Genomic DNA, 18,853 nt, shown 5'->3' with positions numbered 1-18,853 from the left:
GGAAAGTGCAACAAAGTAAAAGAGTTAGGCTAAAAATATGGTGTGAAGTAGACCCGGGGGCCAGAGTGTTCACTAGAGGCTTCTCTCAAAATAGAAAATATTACGGTGGGTGAACAAATTACTGTCGAGCAATTGATAGAACCGCGCAAAGTCATGACGATACCTAAAGCAATGGTCATACATATAGGCATCACGTCCGAGACAAGTAGACCGATACTTTTTGCATCTACTACTATTAGTCCACACATCAACCGCTATCCAGCATGCATCTAGTATATTGAGTTCATGACGAACAGAGTAAAACCTTAAGCAAGATGACATGATGTAGAGGGATAAACTCAAACCGGATACGTATTTATTCTTAATGGCGGTGCGGTAAGCTGGTGCAGTTCCAAGCAAAGTGTCGTAGCAGATTCTACATGTGAAGCGGAGTACATGGCTGCCTCGGAGGCAGCTAAGGAAGGTGTCTCGATGAAGCAGTTCATGACGGATGTTGGAGTTGTGCCGAGCGCACTAAATCCAATAAATCTGCCCCTTCTGTCACTGGGAAAGGTCACCACACGGTATGAACCCAAAACCAAGCACTTCTCCCATTGCAAGAATCATAGATCTAGTTGGCCAAACAAAATCCAAGACTCGGAGAGACTTACAAGGATATCAAATCATGCATATAAGAAATCAGCAAAGACTCAAATATATATCATAGATAATCTGATCACAAATCCACAATTCATCGGATCTCGACAAACACATCGCCAAACAGGATTACATCGGATAGATCTCCATGAAGATCATGGAGAACTTTGTATTGAAGATCCAAGAGAGAGAAGAAGCCATCTAGCTACTAACTACGGCCCCGTAGGTCTGAAGTGAACTACTCACGAGTCATTGGAGGGGCGATGATGTTGATGAAGAAGCCCTCCAACTCCAAAGTCCCCTCCGGCAGGGCACCGGGAAGGGTCTCCAGATGAGATCTCGCGGAAACGGAAGCTTGCGGCGGCGGAAAAGTATTTTCGTGGATCCCCTGATTTTTTCTGGATTTTTAGGGAATATATAGGCCAAAGACCTAGGGCAGGGGAGCGCCAGGGGGGCCACAAGCTTGGTTGTCGCGGCCTCCCCCCTAGCCGCGACAACAGGGCTTGTGGGCCCTTGTAGGCCCACTTGCTTGGCCCTCAAGCCTCCCGATCTTCTTCCGTTCTGGAAAAATTCATTTCGGGGATTTTATTCCGTTTGGACTCCGTTCCAAAATCAGATCTGAAAAGAGTCAAAAACACAGAAAAAACAGGATCTGGCACTTGGCACTGAGTTAATAAGTTAGTCCCAAAAAAGATATAAAAGGTAAACAAAACATCCAAAGTTGACAAGATAACAGCGTGAAACCATCAAAAATTATAGATACGTTTGAGACGTATCAAGATCCTATTGAATAACATCTTGTGCAATGAGAATGCTTGGAATATTCCCGAACCACCTCCTAAGCCAATTCCGAAGAAAAGAGGTATTCTATTCCTTAGTCCCGAAGATATGCAAGAAGCTAAGAAATCTATGCGAGAGAAAGGCATTAAATCTGAGGATGTCAAAAATCTACCACCTATCGAAGAGATCCATGGTCTAGATAACACGATGCACGTAGTAGAAGTAAATTCTCTGCGTAGGTTTGATGAGAGTGATATTCCTTTTGATAAACCTGCTAGCTTATGCCTGGATGAATTTGATAACTTTGTTGCCAAACAACAGAGTTTCAACGATTATGTTAGCAGACAATTGGAACAGAATGCTCGTATGCTTAGTCATTTAAGTGCTTGTGTGGACAAAAACGTCAATGATCTTAAGCTTTTGAGTAAACATGCCTCTATGGTTACTACTCAAGTAGAACAAGTACTTAAAGCTCAGAATAACTTGCTCAATGAGTTGAATGACAATTCTGTCAAAGTCGTCACTAGAGGCGGTAGAATGACCAAGGAACCTTTGTATCATGAGGGTCATCCAAAGAGAATTGAACAAGATTCTCAAGGAGTTAGCACTGATGCACCTAGTCATCCTATAAAGAAGAAGAAAGATGATAGGAATTGGCACGCTAGCAACCCTGTTGCTGCTACACCTGAGAATCCAAACGATGCCTCTGTTTCTGATGCTGAGACACAATCTGGTGATGAACATGAGCCTAATAATAATATCAATAGTGATGTTCATGTTGATGCCCAACCTAGCAATGATAAGGATGTGGAGATTGAACCTGTTGATCTTGATAACCCACAACCTAAGAATAGAAGATATGATAAGAATGACTTTGCTGCTAGGAAGCATCGTAAAGACAGGGAACCATGGGTTCAGAAACCTATGCCCTTTCCTCCCAAAACATCCAAGAAAAAGGATGATGAGGATTTTGAGCGATTTGTTGAAATGATTAGACCTGTCTTTCTGCAAATGTGTTTGATGGATATGCTCAAAATGTCTCTGTATGCTAAGTACATGAAGGATATTGTGACTAATAAGAGGAGGATACCTGAGGTTGAGATTTCCACCATGCTTGCTAACTATACCTTCAAGGGTGGAACTCCCAAGAAACTAGGTGATCCCGGTGTGCCCACTATACCTTGCTCCATTAAAGGTAACTACGTTAGAACTGCTTTATGCGACCTTGGAGCCGGTGTTAGTGTTATGCCTCTCTCTCTTTATCGAAGACTTGAACTGGATAAGTTGACACCTGCTGAAATCTCTGTGCAAATGGCCGACAAATCAACTGCTTTCCCTACCGGCATTTGCGAGGATGTGCCTGTCGTGGTTGCCAATGTCACTATCTTGATAGACTTTGTTATCTTGGATATTCCCGAGGACGATGCCATGGCGGTCATCCTCGGAAGACCCTTTTTAAACACTGCAGGGGCTATTACATATTGCAACAAAGGCAATGTCACTTTCCATGTCAACGGTAATGAGCATACGGTGCACTTTCCGAAGAAAAAAAATCGAGTACATTGCATCAATGCTATCGAAAAAACTTCATCGATTCTTATTGGGAGCTTTGAATGCCCTATACCTCCTGTTAAGATGAAGTACGATTTGCTTGTTGGGGAGATACACATCCCCATTGAGGTGACCTAGTGACTATTCGAAAATTCTCCGTTCTCTTTTGCGATTCGAAAAGGTTTGTCGAGGAGACTTGATCAACCTAATTGACGGATTTTTTTTATGACCATGAGATCGATGAATCGAGGAGTCACAAACCTTTGTTCCAAGCTTTCACCTTCGGTTGCTTAGAAGAAAAATGATAGATTTAGTTTAGTTTTCCCTGTTTTCTGTTTTAGTGTCCCGTAGAAAAGTACCCCGAAAATAAAAGTTCTCTGAACGTCCTGAAAATCAAGTATGATTTTTTCTGGAATTTTTGAAAAATACTGAGACGAATAGCTAGTCTGGGAAATGCGCCAGTGGGCCACAAGCCCAGCAGGCCTGGCTACCCCCCTGGCCGGGGCTGGCAGGCTTGTGGGGCCCACATGCACCCCCTCCACTCATTCTAGCTCTCATCCACTTCTCCTACCTCCAGAAAAATTCATTTCACAGCTCAAACTCGTGTTCTTGCTCCTCTTGCTGGGATTTTCGATCTCCTTGCTCAAAGCACCATTCTCCGAACTGTTTTGGGGAAATTACTCCTTGGTAAGTGACTCGTCCATTGGTCAAATTAGTTTTTGCTCTAGTGCCTTATACTTCGCGTATTTTTGCTGCCTTGGTGACCATGTTCTTGAGCTTTGCATGCTAATTTTAGCTGGTCCCAAGTGGTTTTGATGCATAATATGGCCTCTAGGCACTTGTGGGAGTAGACCAACTTAGGCCGAAAGCCTAAGCTTGGGGGAGTACGTGTTTCTCACCGACTTTGCATTCTTGCTTGTGCTTTCACTTTATTTGTCGGTGTTCACACTTTGCCACTGTATCATCCATGCTAGTTTCTTTTCTTTTTCTCGTTTTCTTTTCGTGTGTCTGTCTAGTTTGAGAAAACCCAAAAAGATTTTCTTGTTCTTCTTTTGCTTGTTGGGAGCCTTTCCCATGTAAATAGTTTTCTTTTTCTTTAGGTCAAGGTAGAAGACCATGGTTACAATGTTTAGTGGCTCTCGCATGCATATCTGCTTATATGTTAAAGAGACATATTACTTTATCTTCTCCTTTGTGTTTGCTTGCAGATTCCAGCGTAGTCCAATGCACGAGCACTCTTATTATTGTTCAAATCATTCGGTCGTGCAAGTGAAAGGCAATAATGATGATATATGATGAAGTGACTGGGCCTGGAAAAGCTGGTATGAACTTGATCTATTTTGTTTTTGTAAATATGACTAGCTCATCGTTCCTGGTTCAGCTTTGTTGTGAGAGAAACATGTTTGCAATGACAACTTATAGATCATACTTGCTTATGCCATGCTTACTTGGCTAGGAGCTTATAATGGTTTGTCTTGGATGCCCACATGAATTTTGAGATGATTGTGATGTAGTATGATAGGATGGTATCCTCCTTTGAATGATTCAAGTGGCTTGACTTGGCGCATGTTCATGCATGTAGTTGAAACAAAATCAACATAGCCTCTATGATATTCATGTTCATGGTGATTTATGTCCTACTCATGCTTGCACTCAATCTTAGTTAATCTCAATGCATTTTGATGACTGTTGTCGCTCTCTAGTTGGTCGCTTCCTAGTCTTTTGCTAGCCTTCACTTGTACTAAGCGGGAATACTGCTTGTGCATCCAATTCCCTAAACCCAAAGTTGTTCCACATGAGTCCACCATACCTACCTATATGCGGTATCTACCTGCCGTTCCAAGTAAATTTGCATGTGCCACTCTCTAAACCTTCAAAAAATAATTCGTTTTGCATGCCCGAGCCGCTCATGTGGTAACAGGGGCTATCAGTATCTTCCATGCTAGGCGTGTTATCCTCGATATGTGTTTATTAACTATCATTCACGAGAAAGGGGTCGGTAATTGGAAGGCCCAGTTCCATGCTCAAATTGAAAAGATAATTGCAAACAAAACTCCCCCTGGATTGATGTTGGTATGGACGGCACCCAAGTATTCGGCTAGTCGTGGAGTGTGATTGATTGGTGGTGGGGGAGTCAAAACTTTACTTTTCTGTTTGGGAACCGCCTATAGCATGTGTAGCGTGGAAGATGGTGAGAACTCTTAGTCATTGCGTTGACAATGAAAGCATGCCACCCAAAATTATTATCTCTGTTTTCAAAGCTTGAGCTCTTGCACCTCTGCAAATCAATGCTTCCCTCTGCGAATGGCCTGTCTATTTATTTTTCTGTTGAGTCATCCTCCTCTTATAAAAACACCAATTAGAGAGCACCTCTGTCATTTTTATGCTTTGCTTTTAACTGTGTTGAGTATGACTGTGACTGGATCTTATTTGCCATGAATTACAATGTTTAGTCAGCCCTTGGTCTTTGAAGGTGCTCTGCATTTATGTTTTGCAGTCTCAGAAAGAGCTAGCGAGATACCATCTATTCGTACCGCTTCATGATTGTTTTGATTGAAGTGTTGATGTTTGAGACTTATTATTATTTGCTCGCTAGTTGATTATGCCATTTATATTGTTGGAAATATGCCCTAGAGGCAATAATAAATTAGTTATTATTATATTTATTTGTTCATGATAATCGTTTATTATCCATGCTATACATAGACAAAACACTGTCCCTAGTAAGCCTCTAGGTGACTAGCTCGTTGATCAAAGATGGTCAAGGTTTCCTGACCATAGGCAAGTGTTGTCACTTGATAACGGGATCACATCATTAGGAGAATCATGTGATGGACTAGACCCAAACTAATAGACGTAGCATGTTGATCGTGTCATTTTGTTGCTACTGTTTTTTCTGCGTGTCAAGTATTTGTTCCTATGACCATCAGATCATATAACTCACTGACACCGGAGGAATGCTTTGTGTGTATCAAACGTCGCAACGTAACTGGGTTACTATAAAGATGCTCTACAGGTATCTCCGAAGGTGTTCGTTGAGTTAGTATGGATCGAGACTGGGATTTGTCACTCCGTATGACGGAGAGGTATCTCGGGGCCCACTCGGTAATACAACATCACACACAAGCCTTGCAAGCAATGTGACTTAGTGTAATTTGCGGGATCTTGTATTACGGAACGAGTAAAGAGACTTGCCGGTAAACGAGATTGAAATAGGTATGCGGATACTGACGATCGAATCTCGGGCAAGTAACACACCGAAGGACAAAGGGAATGATATACGGGATTATATGAATCCTTGGCACTGAGGTTCAAACGATAAGATCTTCGTAGAATATGTAGGATCCCATATGGGCATCCAGGTCCCGCTATTGGATATTGACCGAGGAGTCTCTCGGGTCATGTCTACATAGTTCTCGAACCCGCAGGGTCTGCACACTTAAGGTTCGACGTTGTTTTATGCGAATTTGAGTTATATGGTTGGTTACCAAATGTTGTTCGGAGTCCCGGATGAGATCACGGACGTCACGAGGGTTTCCGGAATGGTCCGGAAACGAAGATTGATATATAGGATGACCTCATTTGATTACCGGAAGGTTTTCGGAGTTACCGGGAATGTACCGGGAATGACGAATGGGTTCCGGGTGTTCACCGGGGGGGGGGGGGCAACCCACCCCGGGGAAGCCCATAGGCCTTGGGGGTGGCGCACCAGCTCTTAGTGGGCTGGTGGGACAGCCCAAGAAGGCCCTATGCGCCATAGGAAGAAAGTCAAAGAGAAAAGAAAGAAAAAAAGAGGAGGTGGGAAAAGGGGGAAGGACTCCTCCTTCCAAACCTAGTTGGACTCGGTTTGGAAGGGGAGGGTTAACCCCCTTGGCTCGGCCGAACCCCTTGGGGGTCCTTGGACCCCAAGGCAAGGCTCCCCCTCTCCCCCCTATATATACGGAGGTTTTAGGGCTGATTTGAGACAACTTTTGCCACGGCAGCCCGACCACATACCTCCACGGTTTTTCCTCTAGATCGCGTTTCTGCGGAGCTCGGGCGGAGCCCTGCTGAGATAAGATCATCACCAACCTTTGGAGCGCTGTCACGCTGCCGGAGAACTCATCTACCTCTCCGTCTCTCTTGCAAGATCAAGAAGGCCGAGATCATCGTCGAGCTGTACGTGTGCTGAACGCGGAGGTGCCGTCCGTTCGGCACTTGATCGTGGGACTGATCGCGGGACGGTTCGCGGGGCGGATTGAGGGACGTGAGGACGTTCCACTACATCAACCACGTTCACTAACGCTTCTGCTGTGCGATCTACAAGGGTACGTAGTTCGGAAATCCCCTCTCGTAGATGCACATCACCATGATAGGTATTCGTGCGCGTAGGAAAATTTTTGTTTCCCATGCGATGTTCCCCAACAGTGGTATCAGAGCTAGGTTCATGCGTAGATGTCTTCTCGAGTAGAAGACACAAGTTTTTGTGGGTGGTGATGTGCGTTTTGCTGCCCTCCTTAGTCTTTTCTTGATTCCGCGGTATTGTTGGATTGAAGCGGCTTGGACCGACATTACTCGTACGCTTACGAGAGACTGGTTTCATCGCTACGAGTAACCCCGTTGCTCAAAGATGACTGGCAAGTGTCAGTTTCTCCAACTTTAGTTGAATCGGATTTGACCGAGGAGGTCCTTGTATAAGGTTAAATAGCAATTCATATATCTCCGTTGTGGTGTTTGCGTAAGTAAGATGCGATCCTACTAGATACCCATGGTCACCACGTAAAACATGCAACAACAAAATTAGAGGACGTCTAACTTGTTTTTGCAGGATATGCTTGTGATGTGATATGGCCAATGATGTGATGTGATATATTGGATGTATGAGATGATCATGTTGTAATAGATAATATCGACTTGCACGTCGATGGTACGGCAACCGGCAGGAGCCATAGGGTTGTCTTTAAACTAACATTTGTGCTTGCAGATGCGTTTACTATATTGCTAGGACATAGCTTTAGTAGTAATAGCATGAGTAGCACGACAACCCCGATGGCGACACGTTGATGTAGATCATGGTGTGACGCCGGTGACAAGAAGATCGTGCCGGTGCTTTGGTGATGGAGATCAAGGAGCACGTGATGATGGCCATATCATGTCACTTATGAATTGCATGTGATGTTAATCCTTTTATGCACCTTATTTTGCTTAGAACGACAGTAGCATTATGAGGTGATCTCTCACTAAAATTTCAAGACGAAATTGTGTTCTCCCCGACTGTGCACCGTTGCGACAGTTCTTCGTTTCGAGACACCACGTGATGATCGGGTGTGATAGACTCAACGTTCACATACAACGGGTGCAAAACAGTTGCGCACGCGGAACACTCGGGTTAAGCTTGATGAGCCTAGCATGTGCAGACATGGCCTCGGAACACATGAGACCGAAAGGTCGAGCATGAATCGTATAGTTGATATGATTAGCATAGAGATGCTTACCACTGAAACTATTCTCGACTCACGTGATGATCGGACTTGAGATAGTGGATTTGGATCATGTACCACTCAAATGACTAGAGAGATGTACTTTTTGAGTGTGAGTTCTTAAGTAATATGATTAATTCAACTAATTGTCATGAACATAGTCTAATGGTCTTTGCGAATTACGATGTAGCTTGCGCTATAGCTCTACTGTTTTTATATGTTCCTAGCGAAAATTTAGTTGAAAGTTGATAGTAGCAAACTTTGCAGAGGATTGTCCTCGTTGCTGCGCAGAAGGCTTATGTCCTTAATGCACCACTCGGTGTGCTGCACCTCGAGCGTCGTCTGTGGATGGCGTGAACATCCGACATACACGTTCTGATGACTACACGATAGTTCAGTGCAAAATACTTAATGGCTTAGAAGCAAGGCGCCAAAGATGTTTTGAAACGTCACGGAACATAAGTGATGTTCTAAAGAGATGAAATTGTGATTTCATGCTTGTGCCCTTGTTAAGAGGTACGAGACCTCCGACAAGATTCTTTGTCCACAAAGTAAAGGAGAAAAGCTCAATCGTTGAGCATGTGCTCAGATTGTCTGAGTACGAGAATCGCTTGAATCAAGTGGGAGTTAATCTTCCAGATGAGATAGTGATGATTCTCCAAAGTCACTGCCACCAAGCTGTGAGAGCTTCGTGATGAACTATAACATATCAAGGATAGATACAATGATCCTTGAGCGATTCGCGATGTTTGACACTGCGAAAGTAGAAATCAAGAAGGAGCATCAATAGTTGATGGTTAATAAAACCACTAAGTTTCAAGAAAGGCAAGGGCTAGAAGGGATACTTCGTGAAATGGCAAAACAATTGCTGCACTAATGAAGAGACCCAAGATTAAACCCAAACCCGAGACTAAGTGCTTCTGTAATGAGGGGAACAGTCACTGAGGCGGAGCAACTCTAGATACTTGGTAGATAAGAAGGATGGCAAAAGTCAAAAGAAGTATATTTGATATACATGATGTTGATGTGTACTTTACTATTATTCCTAGTAGCACGAGGATATTGGATACCGGTTCGGTTGCTAAGTGATTAGTAACACGAAATGAAAGCTAGTGCATAAACGGAGACTAGCTAAAGGCTAGGTGACGATACGTGTTGGAAGTGTTTCCAAGGTTGATATGATCAAACGTCGCACGCTCCCTCTACCATCGGGATTGGTGTTAAACCTAAATAATTGTTATTTGGTGCTTGCGTTAAGCATGAACATGATTGGATCGTGTTTATTGCAATACGATTATTCATTTAAAGAGAATAATGGTTACTCTATTTGCTTGAATAATCACCTTCAATGGTTTATTGAATCTCGATCGCAGTGTTACACATGTTCATAATATTGGTGCCAAAAGATACGAGGTAATGATGATAGTACCACTTACTTGTGGCACTGCCGCTTGAGTCATGTTGGTGTAAATTGCATGAAGAGGCTCCATGTTGATGGATCTTTATACTCACTTGATTTTGAATCACTAGTGACATGCAAATCATACCACATGAGCAAGGCCTTGTTTTCGTTGAGATGAAACAAGATAGTAACTTGTTGGAAGTGATACATTTTGATGTATGCAGTCCAATGGGTGCTGAGGCACGCAGTGGATATCATTATGTTCTTACTTCAATGACGATTTGAGCAGATACAAGAGTATTTACTTAATGAATCACAAGTCTGAAATATTGAAAGGTTCAATTCTGTTTCAGGAGTGAAGTTCGTCGTAACAAGAGGATAAACTGTCTACGATATGATCATAGAAATGAATATCTAAGTTACGAGTTTTGGTACGCAGTTAAGACAATGTGGAAATTGTTTCATAGTTCATGCCACCTGGAACATCATAGTGTGATGATGTGTCTGAACGTCATAGCCACGCACTATTTAGTATGGTGCATGCTATGATGTCTCTTATCGAATTACCACTATCGTTTATGGGTTATGCATTAGAGACAACCGCATTCACTTTAAATAGGGCACCGTGTATTTCTGTTGAGATGACACAGTATAGACTGAGGTTTAGAGAAATCTAAATTGTCGTTTCTTGAAAGTTTGGGGCTTCGACACTTGTGTGAAAAAGTTTCAGTCGAATAAGCTCAAACCCAAAGCGGATAAATGCATCTTCATAGGATATCCAAAACAGTTGGGTACATCTCCTATCTCAGATCCGAAAGCAAAGTGTTTGTTTCTAAAACGGATCCTTTCTCGAGGAAAGGTTTCTCTCGAAAGAATTGAGTGGGAGGGTGGTAGAACTTGATGAGGTTATTGAACCATCACTTCAACCAGTGTGTAGTAGGGCGCAATAAATTGTTCCTGTGGCGCCTATACCAATTGAAGTGAAAGCTGATGATGGTGATCATCGAGCATCAGATCAAGTTACTACAAACCTCGTAGGTTGACAAGGTCGCGTACTACTGCAGAGTGGTACGGTAACCCTGTCTTGGAGGTCATGTTGTTGAGCAACAGTGAACCTACGAGTTATGGATAAAGCAATGGTGGGCCCGAATTCCGACAAATGGCTCGAAGCCATGAAATCCGAGAGAGGATCCATGTATGAAAACAAAGTGTAGACTTTGGAAGAACTACTTGATGGTCATAGGACTGTTGAGTAAAGATGGATCTTTAAAAGGAAGACAAACGATGATGGTGATAAGCCACTATTAAGAAAAGCTCGACTTGTCGCAAAGATGTTTCCGACAAGATCAAACAGTTGACTATGACGAGACTTTCTCACTCGTAGCGATGCTAAAAGTCTATTAGAATTATGTTAGTAGTTGCTGCATTATTTGTGAAATATTGCACGTAGGATGTCAAAACATTGTTTCCTCAACGGTTTCCTTGAGCAAACATTGTATGTGATACAACCAGGAGGTTTTGTCGATCCTGAAGATACTAGCAAGTATGCAAGCTCCAGTGATCCTTCGATGGACTGGTGCAAGCATCTCGGAGTTGGAATATACACTTTGATGAGATGATCAAAGATTTTGGGTTTGTACAAGGTTTATGAGAAACTTGTATTTCCAAAGAAGTGAGTGGGAGCACTATGGAATTTCTGATAAGTATATGTGGTTGACATATTGTGGATCAGAAAGTAATGTAGAATTTCTGTAAAGCATACAAGGTTGTTTGAAAGGAGTTTTCAAAGGAATACCTGGATTGCGCTACTTGAACGTTGAGCATCAAAGATCTATGGAGATAGATCAAAGGCACTTAATGGAAGTTTCAACAAGATGCATGCCTTGACAAGTTTTTGAAGGAGTTCAAAATAGATCAGCAAAGAAGGAGTTCTTGGTTGCGTTGTAAGGTGTGAATTTGAGTAAGACTCAAAACCCGACCACGGCAGAATAAAGAGAATAGACGAAGGTCGTCTTCTATGCCTTAGCCGTAGACTCTAAAGTATGCCATGCTGAGTACCGCACCTGATGTGTGCCTTGCAGCAAGTCTGTTAAGAGGTAGACAGAGTGATCCAGGATTGAATCACTGATCAGCGGTCAAAGTTATCCTTAGTAACTAAATAGACTAAGGAATTTTTCTCAATTATGGAGGTGGTTAAAGAGTTCATCGTAAAGGGTTACGTCGATGCATGCTTTGACACTAATCCGAATAACTATGAGTAGTGAAATGGATTCGTATAGTAGAGTAGATATTTGGAGCATTTCCGAATAGCACGTAGTAGCAGCATCTATAAGATGACATAAAGATTTGTAAAGAACGCACGGATCTGAAAGTTCCAAAACCATTGACTAAAACCTCTCTCACGAGCAAGACGTGATCAGACCCCATAACTATATGGGTGTTGGATTCGTTGGAATCACATGGTGATGTGAACTAGATTATTGACTCTAGTGCAAGTGGGAGACTGTTGGAAATATGCCCTAGAGGCAATAATAAATTAGTTATTATTATATTTCTTTGTTCATGATAATCGTTTATTATCCATGCTATAATTGTATTGATTGGAAACACAGTGCATGTGTGGATACATAGACAAAACACTGTCCCTAGTAAGCCTCTAGGTGACTAGCTCGTTGATAAAAGATGGTCAAGGTTTCCTGACCATAGGCAAGTGTTGTCACTTGATAACGGGATCACATCATTAGGAGAATCATGTGATGGACTAGACCCAAACTAATAGACGTAGCATGTTGATCGTGTCATTTTGTTGCTACTGTTTTTTCTGCGTGTCAAGTATTTGTTCCTATGACCATGAGATCATATAACTCACTGACACCGGAGGAATGCTTTGTGTGTATCAAACGTCGCAACGTAACTGGGTGACTATAAAGATGCTCTACAGGTATCTCCGAAGGTGTTCGTTGAGTTAGTATGGATCGAGACTGGGATTTGTCACTCCGTATGACGGAGAGGTATCTCGGGGCCCACTCGGTAATACAACATCACACACAAGCCTTGCAAGCAATGTGACTTAGTGTAAGTTGCGGGATCTTGTATTACGGAACGAGTAAAGAGACTTGCCGGTAAACGAGATTGAAATAGGTATGCGGATACTGACGATCGAATCTCGGGCAAGTAACATACCGAAGGACAAAGGGAATGACATACGGGATTATATGAATCCTTGGCACTGAGGTTCAAACGATAAGATCCTTGTAGAATATGTAGGATCCAATATGGGCATCCAGGTCTCACTATTGGATATTGACCGAGGAGTCTCTCGGGTCATGTCTACATAGTTCTCGAACCCGCAGGGTCTGCACACTTAAGGTTCGACGTTGTTTTATGCGTATTTGAGTTATATGGTTGGTTACCAAATGTTGTTCGGAGTCCCAGATGAGATCACGGACGTCACGAGGGTTTCTGGAATGGTCCAGAAACGAAGATTGATATATAGGATGACCTCATTTGATTACCGGAAGGTTTTCGGAGTTACCGGGAATGTACCGGGAATGACGAATGGGTTCCGGGTGTTCACCGGGGGGGGGGGGGGACAACCCACCCCGGGGAAGCCCATAGGCCTTGGGGGTGGCGCACCAGCCCTTAGTGGGCTGGTGGGACAGCCCAAGAAGGCCCTATGCGCCATAGGAAGAAAGTCAAAGAGAAAAGAAAGAAAAAAAGAGGAGGTGGGAAAAGGGGGAATGACTCCTCCTTCCAAACCTAGTTGGACTCGGTTTGGAAGGGGAGGGTTGCCCCCCTTGGCTCGGCCGAACCCCTTGGGGGTCCTTGGACCCCAAGGCAAGGCTCCCCCTCTTCCCCCCATATATACGAAGGTTTTAGGGCTGATTTGAGACAACTTTTGCCACGGCAGCCCGACCACATACCTCCACGGTTTTTCCTCTAGATCGCATTTCTGCGGAGCTCGGGCGGAGCCCTGCTGAGATAAGATCATCACCAACCTCCGGAGCACCGTCACGCTGCCGGAGAACTCATCTACCTCTCCGTCTCTCTTGCTGGATCAAGAAGGCCGAGATCATCGTCGAGTTGTACGTGTGCTGAACACGGAGGTGTCGTCCGTTCGGCACTTGATCGTGGGACTGATCGCGGGACGGTTCGCGGGGCGGATCGAGGGACGTGAGGATGTTCCACTACGTCAACCGCGTTCACTAACTCTTCTCCTGTGCGATCTACAAGGGTACGTAGATCGGAAATCCCCTCTCGTAGATGGACATCACCATGATAGGTCTTCATGCGCGTAGGAAATTTTTTGTTTCCCATGCGATGTTCCCCAACAGATATGAGTTTACCATGAGACCTAGATGTCATTTGCTTATGTGGTTTACTTGTGATCTTGCTGAAATTCTGGATGTGAGTTAGACATAGTTGCAACAACAAGATCAAACAGAGTTCGTCAAAGTTTTTCTTTTTTCTCTTTCAGTTTGTGAACTGAATTGTTTGAGGACAAGCAAGGCTTTAAGCTTGGGGGAGTTGATACATCTCCGTCGTATCTACTTTTCCTAACTCTTTTGTCCTTGTTTTGGACTCTAATTTGCATGATTTGAATGGAACTAACCCGGACTGACGATGTTTTCAGCAGAATTGCCATGGTGTTGTTTTTGCGCAGAAATAAAAGTTCTCGGAATGACCTGGAAATCTACGAGGAATTTTTCTGGAATATATAAAAAATACTGGCACAAGAATCAACTGGAGGGACGGAGCCAGGAGCTCACAAGCTCACCAGGCCCGCCCCCCCTGGCCGGGGCTGGCAGGCTTGTGAGCCCCTCGGAGCTCCGCAGCCCCCAATTCCAGCTCTATATAACCTCTTTCGTCTGGAAAAAAATCAGGGAGAATAGTTCATCGCGTTTTACTATACGGAGGCGCCGCCACCTCCTGTTCTTCCTCTGGAGGGCAGATCTGGAATTCGTTTTGGGCTCCGGAGAGGGAAGATCGTCGCCATCGTCATCATCAACCTTCCTTCATCGCCAATTCCATGACACTCTTCACCGTTCGTGAGTAATCTCATCGTAGGCTTGCTGGACGGTGATGAGTTGGATGAGATCTATCATGTAATCGAGTTAGTTTTTATGGGGATTGATCCCTAGTATCCACTATGTTCTGAGATTGATGTTGCTACTACTTTGCCATGCTTAATGCTTGTCACTAGGGCCCGAGTGCCATGATTTCAGATCTGAACCTATTATGTTGTCGCCATTATATGTGTGTTTTAGATCCTATCTTGCAAGTTATAGTCACCTACTATGTGTTATGACCCGGCAACCCCGGAGTGACAATAGCCGGAACCACTCCCGGAGATGACCATAGTATGAGGAGTTCATGTATTCACCAAGTGTTAATGCGTTGGTCCGGTTCTTTATTAAAAGGAGAACCTTAATATCCCGTAGTTTCCATTAGGACCCCGCTGCCATGGGGGGATGGACAATAGATGTCATGCAAGTTCTTTTCCCTAAGCACGTATGACTACATATGGAATACATGCCTACATTAGATTGACGAACGGGAGCTAGTTACATATCTCTCCGTGTTATAGCTGTTACATGATGAATCACATCTGGCATAATCATTCATCACCGATCCAATGCCTACGAGTTTTTCCTACTGGTCCTTGCTACGTTACTTTGCCGCTACTGTTGTCACTGCTGCTACTGTTACTTTGCTGCTACTGCTGTTACTTTGCTGTTACTGGTTACTATTGCTACTGCTGCTATCATACTACCTTGCTACTAATACTTTGCTGCAGACACTAAATCTTTCAGGTGTGGTTGAATTGACAACTCAACTGCTAATACTTGAGAATATTCTTTCGCTTCCCCTTGAGTCGAATCAATAAATTTGGGTTGAATACACTTTCCTCGAAAACTGTTGGGATCCCCTATACTTGTGGGTTACCATACGTGCTAGGGTTGGCTCTTAACTAAGCTCACTTCCAATGCATTGGTGCTAAGCACATTAAATAGTTTAACAACTATAGTCCTCAATGCATAGTTGCTTAGCTTATTGTAGCTAAGGGCATCTTCAACAGTTTGTATGTAGTCTTGTTGGTAAAATTGTCCATGTCATCAACCAACAATGGATCATACAACTACTCCAATTGTTGTATCTAAATTATCCAATAGAAGAAGAGAAAATAAATGCAATTGCTCTCTATGTAACCTTGGAGGTTGTGCAAGACTTGCTGGTTAATCTACATACTCAGGCCCTTCCCAGTGCATCGGTGCTAAGGGTGCCACATAGGCAAAACAATGATGTGGCAAAGCAATTAAAGAGGAGAGAGAGCATTATGATGACCCCAGGAAGAAACGGTGCTAAGCGCGTGAACCTATGTAAAAACACTACCAACCAATGTTGAAGAAGTTTAATTATTAAAGAATTTCATGAAGAAAGCTTACCAACAAAAGGTAAGCACCTATGCATTGGAGAGAGTAGTTGCTAAGGTTTTTAATATACATAGCACCCCATCTAAGCACCAATGCATTGGGAGAGGTCTCATATCTCTTCTCTCTCTTCATTTATTTATTACCACATCATCACATGTCTTTGGTGGCAAAGTTTATCAATAACTATCTTACAACCATTGAAGATGCTCTAAGCCACCTTATTTAATGCTTGTGCAACTAAAGTTGTGTATGCATTGGTGGACTTCTTTCATTTAATTGTTTTATCTAGGTTTACGCGTTTAACATTATTTCTTTTTAAGTCACCACACTCGTTTCTCTTCTTTTTTCTTTTTTTCAACTAAGCACAAATTGAACTTATCTCTATTGTACTTTGTTAAAAAAGACATGGTTTGTAATATCAAAATTCGAAACCTTGAGCCGGAAACCAGCAGACCGGCCTGACCCAAGTCAGAACAAAAAATGTGTTGACTGGAAACTGATTCTTTTCTTGGAACCGACATTCCTCCAGCAGCTCAACCGGTGTGGTCCGGGGGCACACATCCCCATACCTGAAATGCTGAAATTATAAAACTGGCATGCGGTGGGCATCAGGGCATACATGGACAGAGAAAAGTATGCCCCAGCTGAAGAGATACACAGTTGAGAAATCTCAACAGGTGATTGATCAACCGGGCTACCTGACTAGCTCCTCCTCATGTGAAAGCAGACAAGAGGATAACTTTTTTCCTCTATCTGAAAGGGCACCAGAGGGAGAGACAAGCACACTTGCGCCATTGCACACTTGGACTTTGGCTGCAACCAAACTCTAGCAAACTCACCACCTACACACACTGGTTGCTGCACCATGCACTGGCCATTGCATTTGGCATGCAGTGCAGAGTACACTACCAGTTTGAGGTTTAGGGGCCGGACCACACTACCAGTTAATAGTGGAGTACTACTACAAGTACCAGACATGGACATGCTTTCCACATATGCTGCTAACTGTAAGTAGCTAGTACTAGTAGTGCTGGTAGGATCATGCATAGCGTAGGACAATGACACGAGCAATAGACTCCACTCTCACATGTAAGGGGCTCGGAGAGTGAGCTCCAGGGAGGTGCCAGCGTCCTGGCTGGGCATCGGCATCATCATCAGCTGGTGGTTGCCGCTGCTGTTGTAAAAGCTATGCTGCTGCTGTTCTTGCAACTGCTGCTGCTGATGATGCTGGTAATGGAGTGTCTTCATGGCGTTGGTGTTCGTGGCAGCTCCCCACCACTGCGAGTTGTTGGACTGGAGATGGTAGCCGCCGCCGTGGAAGTCGTCGGCGGTTTCTTGCCGGCCTCCGCCGGTCGGGAAGAGCGGGAGCTCCCGCGGAGCCGGTGGTGGCATTTGCGGCGTCTGGTTGGTGGAGAAAGGGAAGCACGCCGGCCACGGCGCATGTGCTGTGGCGGCCGCGCCGTGGTTGCCTGCTCCCGCCGTGCTCCTCGCGCCCATGTAATCCTGCCGTGCGTCGAACGGGCCAGAAGAGTTGTACATTAGCTGATTAGCATGCATGCATGCATGTGGAAATTGAAATTCGATCGATCTTCGTGGAGACCGGCGGCTAGAAAATATCGATCGATTCGCAATGTGGCAGTGCATGTGTGTGTCCGGATTGGACTGATTGGTCAGTTACCTCCAGGGTGCTGTTCCCCCAGCAAGTCGTGGTGGGGGCGCTCGCGTCCTGATGCACGGCCGCACCGTGGCCGCCGCAGTTGCCGGCGCCGTACAGGCCGGCCGACGAGGCAGCCGCCGCACCTGCCCACATGCGTTGTCAGCGTTGTTGTAGTGTGGAAACCGAATGCAAATCAACGCCAAGAATCGAAGGTAGCGCCCGCGCGCGAGAGAGAGAGGACGTAAAGGTGCGATCGAGTACCGGAGGGGGAGAGGGCGAGGGCGTCGTTGGCGGCGGCGGCGGCGGCGAGGGGGGAGGCGTTGACGTCGACGCCGAGGCGCTTCTTCTGGCGCTCGCGGGCCTTGTGGTTCTGGAACCAGTAGAAGACGTTCTTGCCCTCGATCCGGCCGTACTGCCGGAGCCGCGCGGCGATCCGCTGGATCTGCTCGGCCGTGGGCGAGCGGATGCCGCAGTCGTAGTAGAGGTCCTTGAGGATCTTGACCTGCTCCGGCGTCGGCGTCCACCGCGCGCTGCTCGGCCGGAGGGGCGCGGTCGTGGTCGTCGTCGCGCCACCGGCGCCAGCCACGGCATTGCCGCCCGCCGCCCCGCCGCCGCCGCCGCTGGCCTGCTGCTGCTGCTGGTACTGTCTCCACACGACGCTCTGCTTGTCCATGGCGACAAGAAGGTGGCTCGTGCTGCTAGGCTACTTCCACTACCACTGTGGTGAGTGATGACGATCGGTGGGAGGAAGAAGGAAGGAGGGTGATGGGTGCGTGGGTGGATCACGTGAGAGGCCGGGTGGTATATATGGAGCCATGGCGCCATGGAGGGAGGTAGCAGCTGCTCGATCGGCTCAGCTAGGTATAGGGGCTAGGATAGGAGGAGTAGGAGTGTAGGTAGGGGTGATATAGGTTGGGGCCGGCTTGTTGGCTTG

At 45.0% G+C, this 18,853-nt stretch overlaps 1 protein-coding gene across 1 annotated transcript; it reads right to left on the bottom strand.

Annotated features, from left to right (window-relative positions):
- Window positions 1-16,747: 16,747 nt before the first annotated feature.
- On the bottom strand, window positions 16,748-18,538 carry LOC123428817 (WUSCHEL-related homeobox 1-like; the record flags this gene model as incomplete). Its single annotated transcript, XM_045112952.1, has 3 exons — window positions 16,748-17,938; window positions 18,006-18,062; window positions 18,181-18,538. Coding segments are annotated over 3 exons (1,008 nt in total), but the record flags the coding sequence as incomplete, so codon positions are not given.
- Between the last annotated feature and the right edge of the window lie 315 nt (window positions 18,539-18,853).

Source organism: Hordeum vulgare, chromosome 2H (assembly GCF_904849725.1).
Source record: "Hordeum vulgare subsp. vulgare chromosome 2H, MorexV3_pseudomolecules_assembly, whole genome shotgun sequence".
In the NCBI taxonomy this organism is placed as follows: domain Eukaryota; kingdom Viridiplantae; phylum Streptophyta; class Magnoliopsida; order Poales; family Poaceae; genus Hordeum; species Hordeum vulgare.
This window is presented reverse-complemented; position numbering and strand designations above follow the sequence as displayed.